A 15,719-nucleotide genomic window follows, 5' to 3' on the forward strand; every position below is an offset into this window, starting at 1 on the left:
TTAATATTTTCAAAGGGGAGGAGATTTTCCACAAGAAAAGGTTGTTTTCATGTTTGGGATCCAGGAAAGCATCCAACGGAGTGGAAGCAGTATGAAGGAAGAGCCGCTGGGCAGCGGCATGAACGCGGTGCGGACGTGGATGCAGGGCGCCGGGGTGCTGGACGCCAACACAGCGGCGCAGAGGTGGGTACCGCTGGGGGACCGTGGAGGAGAGGCCGCCGGCTAGCGGGAGAGCCGGGAGACGGCGGCGCGGCTACCCGGGGCCGGGCCACGCGAGTGCGTCTGCCGCTGCGCTGCGCTCGCCGCCCGGATTCCGCGCTCCCCGGCGGCGCAGCACTCATCGCCGGTGGCCAGAGTACAGCGAGCTGCGGGAGGGAGCCGAGCCCAAGCTTTGCAGTCACTTTCCGCAGCCCCATCTGCGAGTGTTTTCGTTTTGTTTTAACCCAGAAGAGGCTTCTCTGCAGCATGGTGTTCGATAGCTGCGCTTTTCTGACCGCTTGTTTTCTTTTCTGGGTGGTTATATTTTTTCCTTTTTCCACCCCTTCCCTTCGCTTCCTTCCCCCTTTATTTCTCTTCAGTTCTTTCCTTTTTCTTCTTCCCTCTTTTCCTTTTTCTTACTTAATTTTCTCCCCTTTTCTCCCATTCCTTTTCATTCCGTTTCACATTTCTTTCTTCTCCCTATCTTTCTTTTCTTTTTTTCTACCTTTAATTTTTTTCTTGTCCTTCTCCACTCTTTTTTCTTTCCTTCGTTCTCAGTTTCACTCTTCGTTTCTTTTCTCTTTCCTCACCTGGCTCTCTCCCCCGTTTTTCTCAGCCCATCTCTCTCCTTGGAGTCTTCTCTTACTTCTCCTATCTAGTTCTTTACTCTCACCTCTCTCCACTCCTTAGCCTTCAGTTTTTCTCAGTCTGCCTGTGGAATAGTGATTTCCAACTTTAATTCTCACATCTCCTAAAAGCCTTCCTCATTCCCTGTCACCTCCAGTCCCTCTCCCACTCTCCTGATCCTACACTGAGGGGCTGGAGGCCATACTCTTGGAGACCAACTTGAGGAACTTCCCTGGACACACCCAGTGCCCAGTCCAGGGGCTCCTGGTCCCAAGTGAGAAATGGTACCTTGCCCTTTTCATTGCTAGCCACCAGCTGGCCTTTGGGAAAACTTTGTGGGCCCAGGCCCCATTAGACATAGAGGGTGCAGAAACAGAACGGAGAGTACTTCGATCCTTCCAGTTTTTTGGGGAAGGGCTAGGGAAAACTGTCCTGTGTTGTTTCCATCCCCGCTGAGCACAGGGTTGGGAGTGGTTGGTAGTGAGAGTGAATTGGGTAACTAGGCTGGAAGCGAAAGTGTGTGTGTGTGTGTGTGTGTGTGTGTGTTGTGTTGTCCGATAGTGTCCGGCAGTTTGGGCTGTCATTGTGGTGCCCCCGGGCGTCCCAGTCTCCAGTCCCCGGCGGATCGTCTCAGCTAACCACCTTGGCCCTTTGGGTTTCTGGAATGTGTGAGGATTATTTCTCAGAATGGCAAAACTTTGGCAAGACAGGTCTTTTATTTATTTATTTATTTATTTTAAAAATTAAACCAAACAACAACAACTACGTACAACAGTACAATAAAATACCCCAGTTCCCTTTCCCATGGCGATCGATCATTTCTAATAGCCGCGAGTCCCAGCCTGGGACCCTTCTCCTCTTGCTTGTGTTTGTGTTGAAAATTAGCGTGCTGAGGCCGGGTACCGGCAGCTGGCCGAGGCTAGAGGGTTTCCTGGAGGGTGGCTGCTGCAGCGAGCAACCTAGCATGCCTGCATGCATTTCCACCTGCCCACTTACTTGCGAGATTTGGAGGCGCAGTTGGAGCCCATTCCCACGCCCTGGCCTTCGAAGTAGTAAATTGCGCACTTTCTCTTTAACCCCCTTTCACTTCACCCACCGGCACGTTTCCTCTCCACGCAGTGCGCTTCAAGTGGAGTAAAGATTGTAGCGTTTCATCTCACACCCAAAACCCAAACAAAACTTTCACACCTCTGAGTTCTGATGACCTGCTGTCTCTGGAAGGGGAGGACAGGGACATGAGTGGCATTTGTGCGGTTCGTCAGCCTCGCTTGAGCTCCTGATGGGTCATGGAAGGAGCCCAGGGGATGTTTTGGGAGCAGAGAAGGTGGGTGTTGGGGGGCTCGCTCGCGTGTCCTGGGTGACAGGGGGATGCGGGACACAGTCTGGCTTAGCCATCTAACTCTGCGTCTTTGGTCGCAGCGGGGTGGGTCTGGCCCGGGCTCACTTTGAGAAGCAGCCGCCTTCTAACCTGCGGAAATCCAACTTCTTCCATTTCGTCCTGGCCCTCTACGACAGACAGGGCCAGCCCGTGGAGATTGAGAGGACGGCCTTTGTGGGGTTCGTGGAGAAGGAAAAAGTAAGTGGGCGCAGCGCAGTCCCCAGTAGTCCCGGGCTCAGAGAGCAGGCCCAGGCGCCTTGGAAGTCGCCCCCGTGTGTGTGCAAAGCTTTGCTCACACTCCTGCGAGAGCTCCCCCCCCCCTCCCGCCCCCAGCTACTTCCCGCCCTGGACGAATCCAGGCTCCTGGGACTCAAGGTCCTGCTTCAGAAAGTTAACACGGAGCCCCTAGAACTGGAGAGATTCCAGGCGAAACGAACGGAACCCTACTTGAGTCTAGCCTTGGGAGCCTGGGCTGTGCTCGCTCTGAACTATCAGATCAGGCATTGCTTGACTCAGATGGCCCAGGCTGCAGTCCTCAGGCTCTGGGGGAAAGAGTCTCACCCATGTGCACCTCACGGACATTTCTGGAATGGTAGAAAGAAAGCAGTTTGGGAATGAGAGTGGAGAAAAGATGAAGTTTGCCACAATTTGTTACTATTGGGGCTGGCTGGCTTTCCGAGATGGGGGTGGGGGGATCCCCAATTTGGGAAAAGTTGCCTTGAAGTTGGTGCACTCGCTCACGGAGACCTCTCTCCTCATCTCTTGTGTCTTTGGGCCTTGCTGCAAACCAGGAAGCCAACAGCGAAAAGACCAATAATGGGATCCACTACCGGCTCCAGCTCCTCTACAGCAATGGTGAGGCTCCTGTCGGGTCGTTGCCAGCACCCTGGGGCTCCGGGTCAGGGCAGGGGGCTCACGGAGCTCCAGGTGGACGAAAGCCCCCCAGCGAAGCTCAGCCGTCAGCCACCCTCCAGGTGAACAGGCCTCTCCGAAATTTCATTCTAGGAAGTTTCTCACCTGAGGAGGCAGAGGGCGGCTGGGTCGGCCCAGGGCTGACCAGAGGCCACTTGGCCCTGACAAGACCACTCGCTTGTCTTCTCTCTCCCCTTCTTGAGGCCTGTGTTGTTCGGCCAAAATTCCAGGTCGCTTGGCTCCTCATTTTTTTGGGGGGGGGGGCGGCTGGAGAGGGGGCTAGGAGTGGAGGTGCTCCTGATGGATCCAGGAGATTTCAGAAGGGCTTTAGTCTGGGAAGGGAGAGTGGCCAGGTTGGGGGGTGTCCCCCACCTCTTTTCTAGCTCCAGTGCTTGGAGGAGGCTGGCTTCTAAGGGGGAGCATTTGAACTAGGCCCGCAGATCCTTTCTGGATTCTGGGAAGGCTCGCCCTGGCTCGCCCCTTTCAGGACAGCGGGAGTTCCCCTTGGCCTTGGACCCCTTTGTGTGCAGTTTTTGTTTGTTGCTATTGTTATGTGTATTGTGGAGTTCTTTTTTCTTTCAGGGCTTATCCCCTCTCTCTTAATTTTCCTTCCTCCCTCCACCCCCAGGGATAAGGACTGAACAGGATTTCTACGTGCGCCTCATCGACTCCATGACAAAACAAGTAAGTTTCTTAGAATTCCACACGGAGGGGACGGACGACTCTTGGGTCACCAAATTTGCTGCAGTTCAAAAGCCGGTTGAGCCACTGAGAGATGACTGGGACCCAAACTCTCAAAGCCAGGGTGACCCTGGCAAAGTGGTGGCAGCGCAGGCTTCTCAGGCTGTTTCTGCTCGAGGCTCACTGCCTCCCTGGGAAAGCCAGGCCTGGTGATTAAAACCTGGGGTGCTGAGTGAAGGGTAAAGGACTGAGCTTCCTCTGGCTTGGCTAAGGAGCCCTAGGGGAAGCGAAAGGAGCCCTAGAGACAAGCCCCTCGGGGAGACAGTATGGACTGAACTCTTGAAACACAAACTAGCCAGGCCTTCCCCAAGGCCCAGGCCTGAGGAATTGGGGGTAAGAGGCAATTCTAAGAATGGAGCTGATAGAATTCGCAAATGAACTCTCCACAGATTTTTTTTTTAAGGCGATGGTATTGGAAGGTAGTGTTGGAAATGGGAGCCTACAGTTGTTCAAGGGTATTTTGCAAAAACCCTCCTGCTTTGGCCTCCAAGTTTGGCTACAAGCCAGACAGCAAGAGCTAGCTAGCTTTCTGTCTTAAAGGCACATGGACTGCATTTTCTTAAGCTTGCCAGCACACGGTGTCAGGCAGTATACATTAAGGCTGAGTTATGTTTTAAAAGATACAATTATGAGCCGACTTGGAAGTGAGGCTTGACATTTTAATGAGGCGCAGGAGGGTTTTTTTTTAATCTAACCCCTTCTTAATTTTAAGAAAAAAGTATAGTTTCAGAATGAAGTAGCTGGTTAGTTAGTTGAAGTAACAGAAAAAAAAAAAAGACAGCTTTATTGGGGGGGAATTCAAAACAAAAGGAAAAGTTGTCTATTGTACAGCAAACAGCAATTTAGTGCAAGGTTAAAATGTGTTTATTTGTCTGTCATCTTAAATATTCCTTTTAGAACAAGGAGGGATGATGTTCTTCACTGGGTCAGAAAGTTTGGAATTAGGGTGTTCATGCATAATTAAAAATAGCTTTAGATCTGCCTGGCTATAATGTGCAAAATATACATTAATAACCCATTGGGAGTTTGAGATCTTAGCAAGAAGCATTTAATAACAGCTCATGTTGATTATTGTGTTCATATTTATTGTGGTGCAAATAAGATATATGAAATTAAGGATACAAAGTCTATTTTTAAAGTGATAAGTATCTAAAGATTGCTATTGTGTTATTTCCCTTAAGTATTTTCATCTCTGGAAGACTGTATTTATTTCTTAGTTGACAGTTCAGAGTAAATTCCCATTTATTGTTCTAATTACAGTTATTTTCTTGAATTCTTTTGATTGCTACATAAAATAATTCTCTCTCCTTTGGATACTGAATTTTTTATTTTTTTCTTGCTGAGCAGAAGCACAAAAAACTTGATTTAGTGGGTTTTTAATGTTTTCTGATATCAAAACAATATATTAGGTGGAATTTTGTTTTTCAAAAACAGTTTTTGATATGATGGATATCATTTCTTGTCCTTCTAATCAGAGAGGAGTAAAAACAGGGAAACCAGAGGGAAAAGAATGAACCCTAACCCCCACTCCACGTGTATTTATTAGGATTTACTTTTAAAGAGAAAAAGGCATCCACACCAACAACTATACAGGGCAGGATGTGTTTATGTAACATTGACCACTGAAACTGCAGGCCAAGCTATGAGAAGCTCTATTCCAAGGAGCATAAAATTGGAATATGCTTGGAGAGATTGTTTCTATTTGATTTAAATCTCCCCAAAACTTTAATTCCTACCTCCCTAAACAAATAGTGCCACTGAGAATTAATTTTTATCAACAAAATCTCTCATATAAGAACAGTGGAAGGATTTTTAAAAATATAAAGCAATACAACAAATATTTTATTAACAGGACCATAGAGCATTTAAAAAAAAAAAAAGCTACAACTGAAGGTATCTTTGGCTGTTTGATAGCATCATAAGTTCTATGGAGAGGGAGAGAGGGGAAATGGTTCATTTAAAGAAAAATAACAGGTATAAGAAAGTCATTTGTCATATATTACTAAAAGTTTAAGTTATAAATACATGTAGTTATATAGTCTAGTCAGGAGCAACCTGAAAATAATTTAACAGTTATCTAAGTTGGTAGAAAAGTATCAAGACAAAAGACATTTTAATATGTATCCATTTCCTTTCACAATGATTGGGTAACCACCCTTTCTATAACTTTGATGTGTTCATTATCCAGTTGCTTGTCGTTTAATTATATGCTGCCAAAGTTTTGGAAGTAGGTCACCTTCTAATGGACTCAGTTAACATCATACACTCCAAAAAAAGTAGATAGAGAAACCAGAAGCCTTATTTTCTTAGCTGCAGAATCATATTCATATCCAGCTTCAGAAGTGATCTCCCTGCAGTTTGAAATTATTCCATGGCAATTAAATGCTCAGTCTGCTTTAAACTTCCTAAAAGCGTTGGTTCCGTGTAGCTATACACAGTGGCCTGTTTAACCAGAAGGAGTGACTGAGGCTGGCTGACTCAGTGGCGAAATTGCCCTGTGTGCAGTGCTTCTGATGCGTTTCAGGTTTTGATACTCAGAGAGTAGAACAGAGCATAACTGTCAATGTCTAAGAACACCAGAACTGGTGGAGGGAATACCTGGCCACTGTGAAATCTTGTCTTTGTTGTTTGGTGACCCTAGCCCTTTCCATAGTAGACATGTGCCTTTGCACACGTGATGTCATACCCTTGACACCCAAGCTGGGGTTAACATTCAGATGGCATGGTCAGCCAGTCACATGCAAGAGTAGCGGGGCTGCAGCTGCATGGGCTGTTCCTCATTTTGAGTGCATCTAGCAGCAACACTGAGACCCAGAAAGAAATTTACTCAGTCAACCAAGATGTCTGAGGATGACAGTGTTTCACACCTTCCTAAAGTGTCTCATTAGACTATTCTGAGGAAGGAGTCCTAATTTTGGGCCCTACCAGGTACACTGGAATCTCATTAGGAGAAGGCTCTCATTAGTAGAATGCTCTGAGATCCATTCTCCAATCACTCCTTTGTAAAACACAGGGTATAAAATATAAAAATTTGAAAAAACAAAACAACAGCCAAATCAAAACCCGTGTAGCGAGAAAAGAAATGTCTTGCTTTTGGGAAGGGTTGTTCAAAACCAAGTTTAGCTGGCCTAAAAATAGATTGTTTTTGTGTCGTTGCTGTTTTTGGTATTCTATTAGTGAGCATGCAAAAGCCCTTAGGATCCCGAAGTTTATGGCTAATGCATCCAGAAACAGTGTCAACTGTAGAAGCTGTCATGGACTCAGGGAAGCCTGAGACTTAACCTGTCTCACTTCAGATTTGCATGTGTGATTTGAGATGTGTTGTACTCTGTGGTTCATTCATCGAGATATCTGTCTTTAAGTAGTTATTAAACACAAAGCCAGCTCATTTCTTAGTCTAGTTTGCTTGGAGGGTGAGTTCTTCAAGTGATACTTAATAAAGAAAGAAAACCCAATCTCATGTTCCCTGTTCCCAAACCAAAGTGTCCCCCCCCCTTATTTCATCTATTTACTTTTGAGAAGGGCAAACAGAAGTCACATCATGTTTGTATATATAAGTTTAACGGTAGGATAGGTGGAGGAGGGGTGTGGAGCAGAGCTGATACAACAGGGCGCAAGGACAGTAAGTGTAAAGGTTGTCAGCTTTGTTTCCTAGCTAGCTTTCTTTATATATTTATTCTGATGTTCGCAGCTCTTAAAGTTAGTGCTTTAGCTTTATTTTACTTCCATTGATTGTTTCATTATATCCTACCATGGTTGCATATGTTTGATTAACTACTCTTTCAGCTTCTTGGTAGATAAACACTAATTTTTTTGTGTATGTGGCATATCTATAAGTTCCTAAGGAATTTACCAGGCCAGCAAAGAGGCTCTTTCATATAACCCAGGGAGCCAAACAAGAGAGGCCAGAGCAGGTTTATGTAAGGGGCTATATTTCAACAGCTTTCTGTCTCTTCTGGTAACATGTCAAAAAACGCAGGTGATTTAAATTTCCTTGTACATAGAGGAATGAAGAAGTTTGGAATTTTTATGCATGATCAGGACCTGTGTTTGGGAAAATGTAAACTCATCACAGTGGAAAATGTGTTGTTTGGAGTCTGGGGGTGAAAACAAAGCTGATGGTTTTGGAGAGCTTGCCGGAGCCAGATGGCCTAGTACTTCCCCAGTCTGGCGGCCCAACTGCTCCCTCCTGGATAATATACAGCCATTTGTTCGGGGATATTTACGCTAGAGCTGTTTCCATGTGAATGTTTGAACAGCATTAAAAACGAACATATTAGTTGGGATGCATTTATCGAACTCATATGGCTGTACCGACAGCCTGTTATCTGTGTGTTTCTTGCTGGGGATGAAGACTGTTTGGATGTGGACATGCATGAATTATTGACATAGGTTTGGGAGCAGGGAAGATTGGGTTTTAGCTAGGAATTAAAATATATATGCATTTAGAACCAAACTAATGAGAATAATGGTTGCACCCAACTCAAAGTTCTGCTGTAAAAATAAATAGATCCGTTAACTGCAAAGGCCTTAGAACAGTGATTGACATATATTAAGTATATAATAAATTAGCTATTCTTACGATTTTATTATTATTGCCTGACTGAGCTGACGAAGTCAATTGTATCTACTAACATAGTAGTAAATGCAGTAACTACCCAAGTAGAATATCGTTAACTACTTCTAGGAAAAATGTCATATGGAATTATTTGAAATATTTAGTCCCCACCCAGCCCAAGGCATTTGAATAATAGAAGGGCTTTGAGGTCTTCAAGACAGAAGAGATACAACAGAAAGTCCCCTGCGCTGGGGACTGGGGACCTGCTTGCCTTTTAGTCAGGGCTGTGATGTAACCGAGCAGCATCGTGAATATGATATCATGCCTAACTCAGTTTGAAGACGGGCCTGCTTAGCTGCTGAGCTGAAATTACATCTTTACAATTTGTTCGCCAGTAGCCAAGCTGCTACTTGAGGCAAAATGAGTTTTGATTTTACTCTACTATTAATGTTAGCTTGCTGCTTGACACAGTTGTTTATGAAATGTCATATTGGTGGTGTTTCCTTTGGCATGGCTTAATTTTTAACTAGGGTTCTTTCACCTACTGGAAACTGAACTATATTATGTAGCACTCTTTCTTTCTTTCTTTCTTTCTTTTTTTTAATGAAAGGCACTGGAAGAGGGTGGGTGAATGTAGTAGTTACTATGCCGTGTGTTGATAGTATAGACTTTATTATTGCTTTTTGATTAGCTCAATTCTTAGTAATTTGCTATCACTGATAGTTTATATTTAGAAGGTTTTCCTCTTGGGTTGAAGAAGGCAGTTTTTATGTGTATGGCCCCTTTCTCTGAGGTGACAAATACACTTTGCTTTTTGTTTTGTTTTCAGAAATAGGAGTATCAATTTTCAAGGTTATTGTTTTGATTTATGTGGCAAATTCAAGTTTCTGTTACCTCTCTTCTCCCTTCTTCTTCCCTCCCTCCCTACTGCAAATCAGGACAAATTCCTAATGAGAAAAATGCACGTTCTTATTGCTTCCTTGAATGTGGTGTGGGATAGAAGGAGTTAAAACTATCAGAAAAGTAAACAAAAGAGAGCAAGCTCAATTCTCTGAACTTCTGTGGGCATCCCATTGAAGTATGATCCTGGTGTATTCTCAGAGTCTTTTTTCTCTTTTTCTTTTGCTGTGCGGTCTTTGTCCCGAAGTAAGTCTCAGTGAACTTTTAAGTCTCAGCAATATTTTCAAAAAGCTAGGGATGAACTATGCTTCAAAGATGACTTTTAAAACAATGGTAACTGAGGCAAGCACGAGACAGGGATTGGCTAATTTTCCAAGACTTGCACACATTGACTTATAATTAAACATTTAAAATGAATGGAGTTTTCTGAAAGTTTTAACAACACCCATATTTTTTCATCTTTAGTTAATTATACATACATATATATATATATATATATATATATATATCGGTATGTCCAAAAAACAATCTGAAATCAAGGGAGGATCAGCAGGAACATGCATTCGTTTCTGCTGCTTGTTATTTTCTGTTAGAGGCTGACATTCAGAGAGAGGAACTACTGACCTACCAGAAAGTTGGGTTTCCGAATACGACGGGTTTGGACAACTTATCTCTTAGTGGCACCAGATTTTGAAAGTTGAGGTGAAGTTACCCTTTCATCCTTTCACATTGCTTCTTGTCCAAGCATCCCTACTGCCTTGAAGCATTTGTTTACTCTTGGCAAGATTAATGTAAACAGTATTTTCCACTTGATACTGTATTTTTTGTTTCGATGGTTATAAAGCTCAACTTGATTCATCCTCAATTGATTTATTTTAATAATGCGTTTTTATACTTTCTCTCTCTCTGCCTCCCACCATAGTGGCAGCTCCCCCATCCTCACTTCTGATAAACACTTTGATTTATTTAAGCCAGTGTTGTCTTTGTCGCTTTCTCGGCAGACCACCTTCCTCCCGATGAGCGGACACATGATTTACTGTGGAGGATGACAATGCGCCTTCTTCTCAGGGCTCCATTGTCTGTATCCTAAACCAGCTGTCTATTAAAATGGTTTCACTTAAAATAGTCAAGGCTGTTTATATGCCCTTGGGATCTCCCAGCTGATCCAACCTCAACCATCTTGCCTCAAACCCGAACAGAAGCATACATTTAAATTAGTGAGAGAAGTTGAAGCCTCTGTCCCCCAAAATTGGTGTTAGAAGATGCCTATCCTTGGGGGTGGTGTTTAGCGTCTGGATTTGCTCAACTGCGAGCCAGTCTTGCTGTGTGTGCTAAATGTACACAGTAGAGATGCTTTTAGTAGAGCAAGCTGGAGTGGGAACTTCGAGGCCGTAGGGGGAAAGGAAGGCCAAAGTCTGTCTTAATGTTACTGTGATACTGGAGCTACCCAAATAAATCTATCATAGCTACCTGTACCTGGTTGCATCTCAATATTCATCTCTGGATCAATATTTTCTCTGTGTTGTGTATGTATGTGCATGTGTGTGTGTGTTTTTTTTTAAATTTATTTATTTATTTATTTGATGCATATGAGTACACACTGTAGCTGTATAGTTAGTTGTGAACCTTCACTGGTTGTTGGGAATTGAATTTAAGGACCTCTGCTCGCTCTGGTCAACCAGAAGAGGGGGTCAGATCTCATTACAGATGGTTGTGAGCCATCATGTGGTTGCTGGGATTTGGACTCAGGACCTTCAGAAGAGCAGTCGGTGCTCTTACCCACTGAGCCATCTCACCAGCCCCACATGTGTGTTTTAATAAGTCTTTTCAGTGATAAGACTGAAGGAAGTTGTGCCTTTGAATTGTACAGGAAAGCTTGCTCCCTTAATGTGACAGTGCAGTTTACTGTAGGGACAGGAATTTTATCTTTCCTATCCCATGGTAGACTCTCACTCTCTTTTTACTGCAGAATTTTCTAGAAGCAGGTACTTCTTTTTCTTCCCCTATTCCTTGAGAACTCTTCTTAATCTATCCAGGCAGAGGAAGAGGGAAGGCAGAGGGAGAGGGAAGGCAGAAACCTCATATTCCGGATCTCCCCAGAGTTCTTAATTATTTCTGAGCAAATCCAAAGTCTTGGTTTCATTTTTCTGTGCTCGATTTGGAGAAAGATTCTCTGTTTTGACTCCAGCGCCAGAAGCAAAGTGGTAGCTTGATATTTGGTAAAGAGATGCATTATGAAGGGACTGGGCCTTTAACAAGTGATGTTCAGTTACCAAGGAGAAAACATAGGACTTCTGGGAGTCCCTGTCATCCATTGCCTGGGGGAGTCCTCAGTGGATTTGCCTTGAAGCTTATTATTAACTGGATATTATCATGGCCTCATTCATTTCAACTAGCAGCCTTGGTAATAATGATGTTGATCTCATCTAGAAAGTTCCAAACAAAGATCTTATGTAATTGATATGCCTGCCATGCCCTCCCCAATAACATCATTTCTTCTCTCTCACCGCCTCCCTGCTCCAGCACAGAAAAGATTTCTAGACTTGTATTATTATTATTATTATTATTATTATTATTATATTATTATTATTATTAGTAGTAGTAGTAGTAGTAGTAGTAGTAGTAGTAGTAGTAGTAGTAGTAGTTTAGGTTAGCAAGGCAAACACTGAAGCTGAAGCAGAGGTTAGATAGAGGTTTAAGAGAACATAGAACTGATTTAATGATAATAGGAGTTAGCAGAAATGCGTCATTTGAATTTTTTTTAGCACTGAGCTTGAGATCTAATCAGTAATTTACTGTGTTTTCTTTCTTCCTTTCTTGATTTTTTTTTTAAAGCAGTGATTGCAGGAAATAAAACAGACACATATATATTTTTTAAAAATATTAAAATTATTTATTATTTAGTTTGTGTGTTCAAGTGTACGCACATGCTCATATATGTGTGCGGCCTTATGAATGCCACAGTGGATATACGGTTCTTTCCTTCCACAGCGTAAGTCACAGGAATTGAACTCAGGCCGTCAGCCTTTTGGGCAGGCATCCTTACATTCTGAGCCATCTCACTTGCTCCAATTTTTGGTTTTCAGAAGATTTTTAATTAGTTCATTTTCTTGAATAAAGCAACTTTTAGGGCATTTGAAGAAATCTTTTAAGAATATTGGCAAGAGGGCCAGCAAGAAGGCTCAGAAGATAAAGGGGCTTGCTGAGCAAGCCTGGAGACCTGAGTTCAATTCATCTCCACATGATGGAATTTTTTTTCTCTGATCTCATACACCACACACACACACACACACACACACACACACACACACACACACACTCTCATACAGTGGCACATGCCCTCCCAATTTGATAAATAAATGTAATAAGAATAAAGGAAGAGTTATGTATTCACTCTAAAACTAGTGACTAAAGATTTGATACATCAAAGGACATTAACATAGTGCAAGTTATTGCCCCCAAAAAACAGTTATGGATGACTAACAAAGGGTAAGATATAACCTTATATTGTGAAAAGCTAGCCTGTGGTCACTGGTGGATGGTGAGCATCACTCTAAGGGAATGGTCAGAGTGTATGCTGTTAATAAACTTGTGGATAAGTAGAACCTGGTTCAGAGGGAATTCAGTATCACTCTGTGCTGTTGTCCTGCCTTGAAGTCTAAGACTTTCATATGAGCTGGAGAACCAGAATAGAACCCAAACTGAAGGATATTCTACAAAGTAACTGGCCTGTATTTTCAACAATGTCAATGCCATGAACCACAACGACTGGAGGATATTCGGAATGAAAGGAGACATGACAGCTGAGCGAGGTGATTAGCACAGGATTTTCTTTTGCTGTAAAGGACATTATTAGGTAATTGGTAAATCTCAATAAGGTCTGGAGATTAGATTATTCTATTGTATCAATGCTAATTTTCTGATTTAGATAATTGTGCTGTGATTATGCATGAAAAAGCCTTGTTTTCAGGAAATGCATGCAGATATATTGAGGATATATCTGCAATTTGCTAAAAAGTGATTTAGGGGAAAAAGAAAAATAGGAAGCAAATTTAGTAAAATGCAAACGTTTGAGGAATCTGGATAATGAATATCCTATCCTGGATTTCTAAATATATTCTTTCAACCATTTTAGAAGTCTACAGTTAAAAGTAAAAACAATTTAGTTTTTTTTTTAAATGCAAGGTTATGATGAGCTAGCCATAAAAGATAGTTTTGATGGACCAATGTTAGAGATATGTGCTTTATTTTTATTTTATTTACTTATTTATTTATTTTTTGCCTAACCACTTTTTCTTCATTTTAATTTGTTGTAAAGTTTGCTTCAGTCTGTGTTTAGATACAGGTCATGACCCAGGGATCTGTCTACCCTGGGTCTTAAGTCAGGGTGGTTCTGTCTCCAAGTTCAAAACCATAGTGCATTAAAGGGAATGACAAGTTAGGCACAGAGTCCTTTTATGCACTACATAATAAAAGAATAATCTCTGGTTAATTTAAATAGTTTTGTCACTAAGGAACTGAGGGTTCTGTGAATGTGTGAAAGTAATTTTATTAACAATTTGAAGCTGTGTTATATTAGTATTATGCAGTGATACAGTGTTAAGTGAGTTCAGTGTATGCGGATGCAGAACCCCCTGTATCTCTTTGGCTGGGATAGTAACCTGTAGATCCATGCGCAAGCTTGAGGTTTTTGGGCAACTTGGTGGGTGTCCCAAAGCAAAATGTGATTGTGTTGCAAAAAAGAAAAGAGAGCAAAGCGCACGTGGTTGGTGGTTGAGGGAATCCAGATTTTCAGAGTGAGATGTAATTCTCTGCTTAGGGAGCTGACTCTGGCTTCATCCCCCCACACAACATATGCTGGCAAGGTTCCCATCTGGGCGGGCATAAACCCTGCAACAGCACTTGCTTTCAGCCTCTCCATAGGAAGAGGGGTTTTCCCTGATTGAATCGCTTCAGAAATGACGTAGACGATGCATAGACAATATAGCTTTTCCCAACCTTGTTTCCTGCTACTTGCCGGTAGAACACTAAATGTGGGGGCTGGGAGCAGCATGGAAGCAAATGTACAAGGCTGGCCAATCAAACCCACATGGCCTCTCTAGATCTGAAATACAAAATATTGCAATGTCTTCAGCCTTCTGGATCTTCCCTCTTTATTGATTAGACTTATTTTTATTCTGTATTGAAAAGAGAATTATGGTTGTCTTGACAACAGATGCCTATCACATGCTCTGGTCCAAAGATGTGCATAATGAGGTGGTTGATAGGGCAGAGAGGATCAATCAGATCCCAGTCCACTCAATTTGGGCTGATCCGAAGCAATGTGTCCTGAAATAATCAGCCCAGTGAGGCTTTTTGCTCCTAAAAGTTAATTGGCCCCCAGCAGGGGCGAGGTAGTGAAGAACTGGAATGTTATACGTAACCCTCTGCTACTTGTTTCTATTTTTAGCTAAAAACATGACTTTACTTTCAGGCCATAGTGTACGAAGGCCAAGACAAGAACCCTGAAATGTGCCGCGTGTTGCTCACACACGAGATCATGTGCAGGTAAGAAGTCTCTGTCTCTCTGTCTCTCTGTCTCTGTCTCTCTCTCTCTCTCCCCACCCTCTCTCATTATTGAAGTAAAGATGAATTTGGATCGCCAACCTAGGCGAAATCAGTTCCATTGGGGCATGGGGAATATGTTTATTTTGTTTTTGGTAAATGGTCTAGAAGAATTCTTAGACACATTCGGTAGTGTCCAGGATCACAGCGGTTTTCAGTTGCTGAGTACACTTGGGAGACATCAATGTGCGCTTTGGTACCTCACCCTCATCATGGCCACAGAGCAGCAACCTCCCTCATCCTTCCCAGTGGAGTCAAATAGAGTACAACCTCCTTTTTGGTGACATTTGCCCTCATCTGCATGTTTAGTAAAATATGAGTTCTCTTGAAGTCAGCCGAGGCTTCTGTTTGGGTCAACTTGAAAGTTACACTTCCTCCTTGTGAGTTCTTCTACTTAACACCCCATACCTGAGCCTAAACTGCTCTCTGTCTCTGTCTCTTCTCTTTTCTCCTGTGGATGGTCTTTTAGTAATCCTGTTCATATCTGAACATGAAGCTAATATTTCTTGGGGGTAGTGAGCTTTGGGGCTTTGGGGGAAGGATAGTGAGAAGAGACCACAAAAGCTCTAATAATTCATGTCCCTCACAGATGAGCAGCCTTTTAGCTTATGCTCTGATTCCTTGTAAAATAACCCAGCATTTTGTTCCCAACATCTCCCAAGTAATTGGATAAAGCAGGGAGATGCCACTTGACATCAGAGGAGAGTTCCTAATTGTGGTGTTAGCTGAGCAGGCTCTCTGGCACAGTGTGTATTTGGCTGGTGAGTGTCACTGACCAGTCTGCCTGGGTCTTCAGCTGCC

General features: G+C 43.0%; 1 protein-coding gene across 8 annotated transcripts in view; it reads left to right on the top strand.

Annotated features, from left to right (window-relative positions):
• Ebf1 (EBF transcription factor 1) overlaps window positions 1–15,719 on the top strand; it is a 392,233-nt gene that overhangs the window by 888 nt on the left and 375,626 nt on the right. For 4 of the 8 annotated variants that reach the window (XM_031353775.1, XM_031353776.1, XM_031353773.1 and 1 more), the window contains exons 1-5: window positions 7–183; window positions 2,245–2,401; window positions 2,995–3,058; window positions 3,744–3,799; window positions 14,788–14,861. In XM_031353775.1, the coding sequence (XP_031209635.1) occupies window positions 50–183; window positions 2,245–2,401; window positions 2,995–3,058; window positions 3,744–3,799; window positions 14,788–14,861 (485 nt within the window). In that variant the 5' untranslated portion in view covers window positions 7–49. The other 4 variants (XM_031353779.1, XM_031353778.1, XM_031353777.1 and 1 more) reach the window with 3 other exon arrangements.

This window comes from Mastomys coucha, unplaced genomic scaffold, assembly GCF_008632895.1.
Source record: "Mastomys coucha isolate ucsf_1 unplaced genomic scaffold, UCSF_Mcou_1 pScaffold5, whole genome shotgun sequence".
NCBI lineage: Eukaryota > Metazoa > Chordata > Mammalia > Rodentia > Muridae > Mastomys > Mastomys coucha.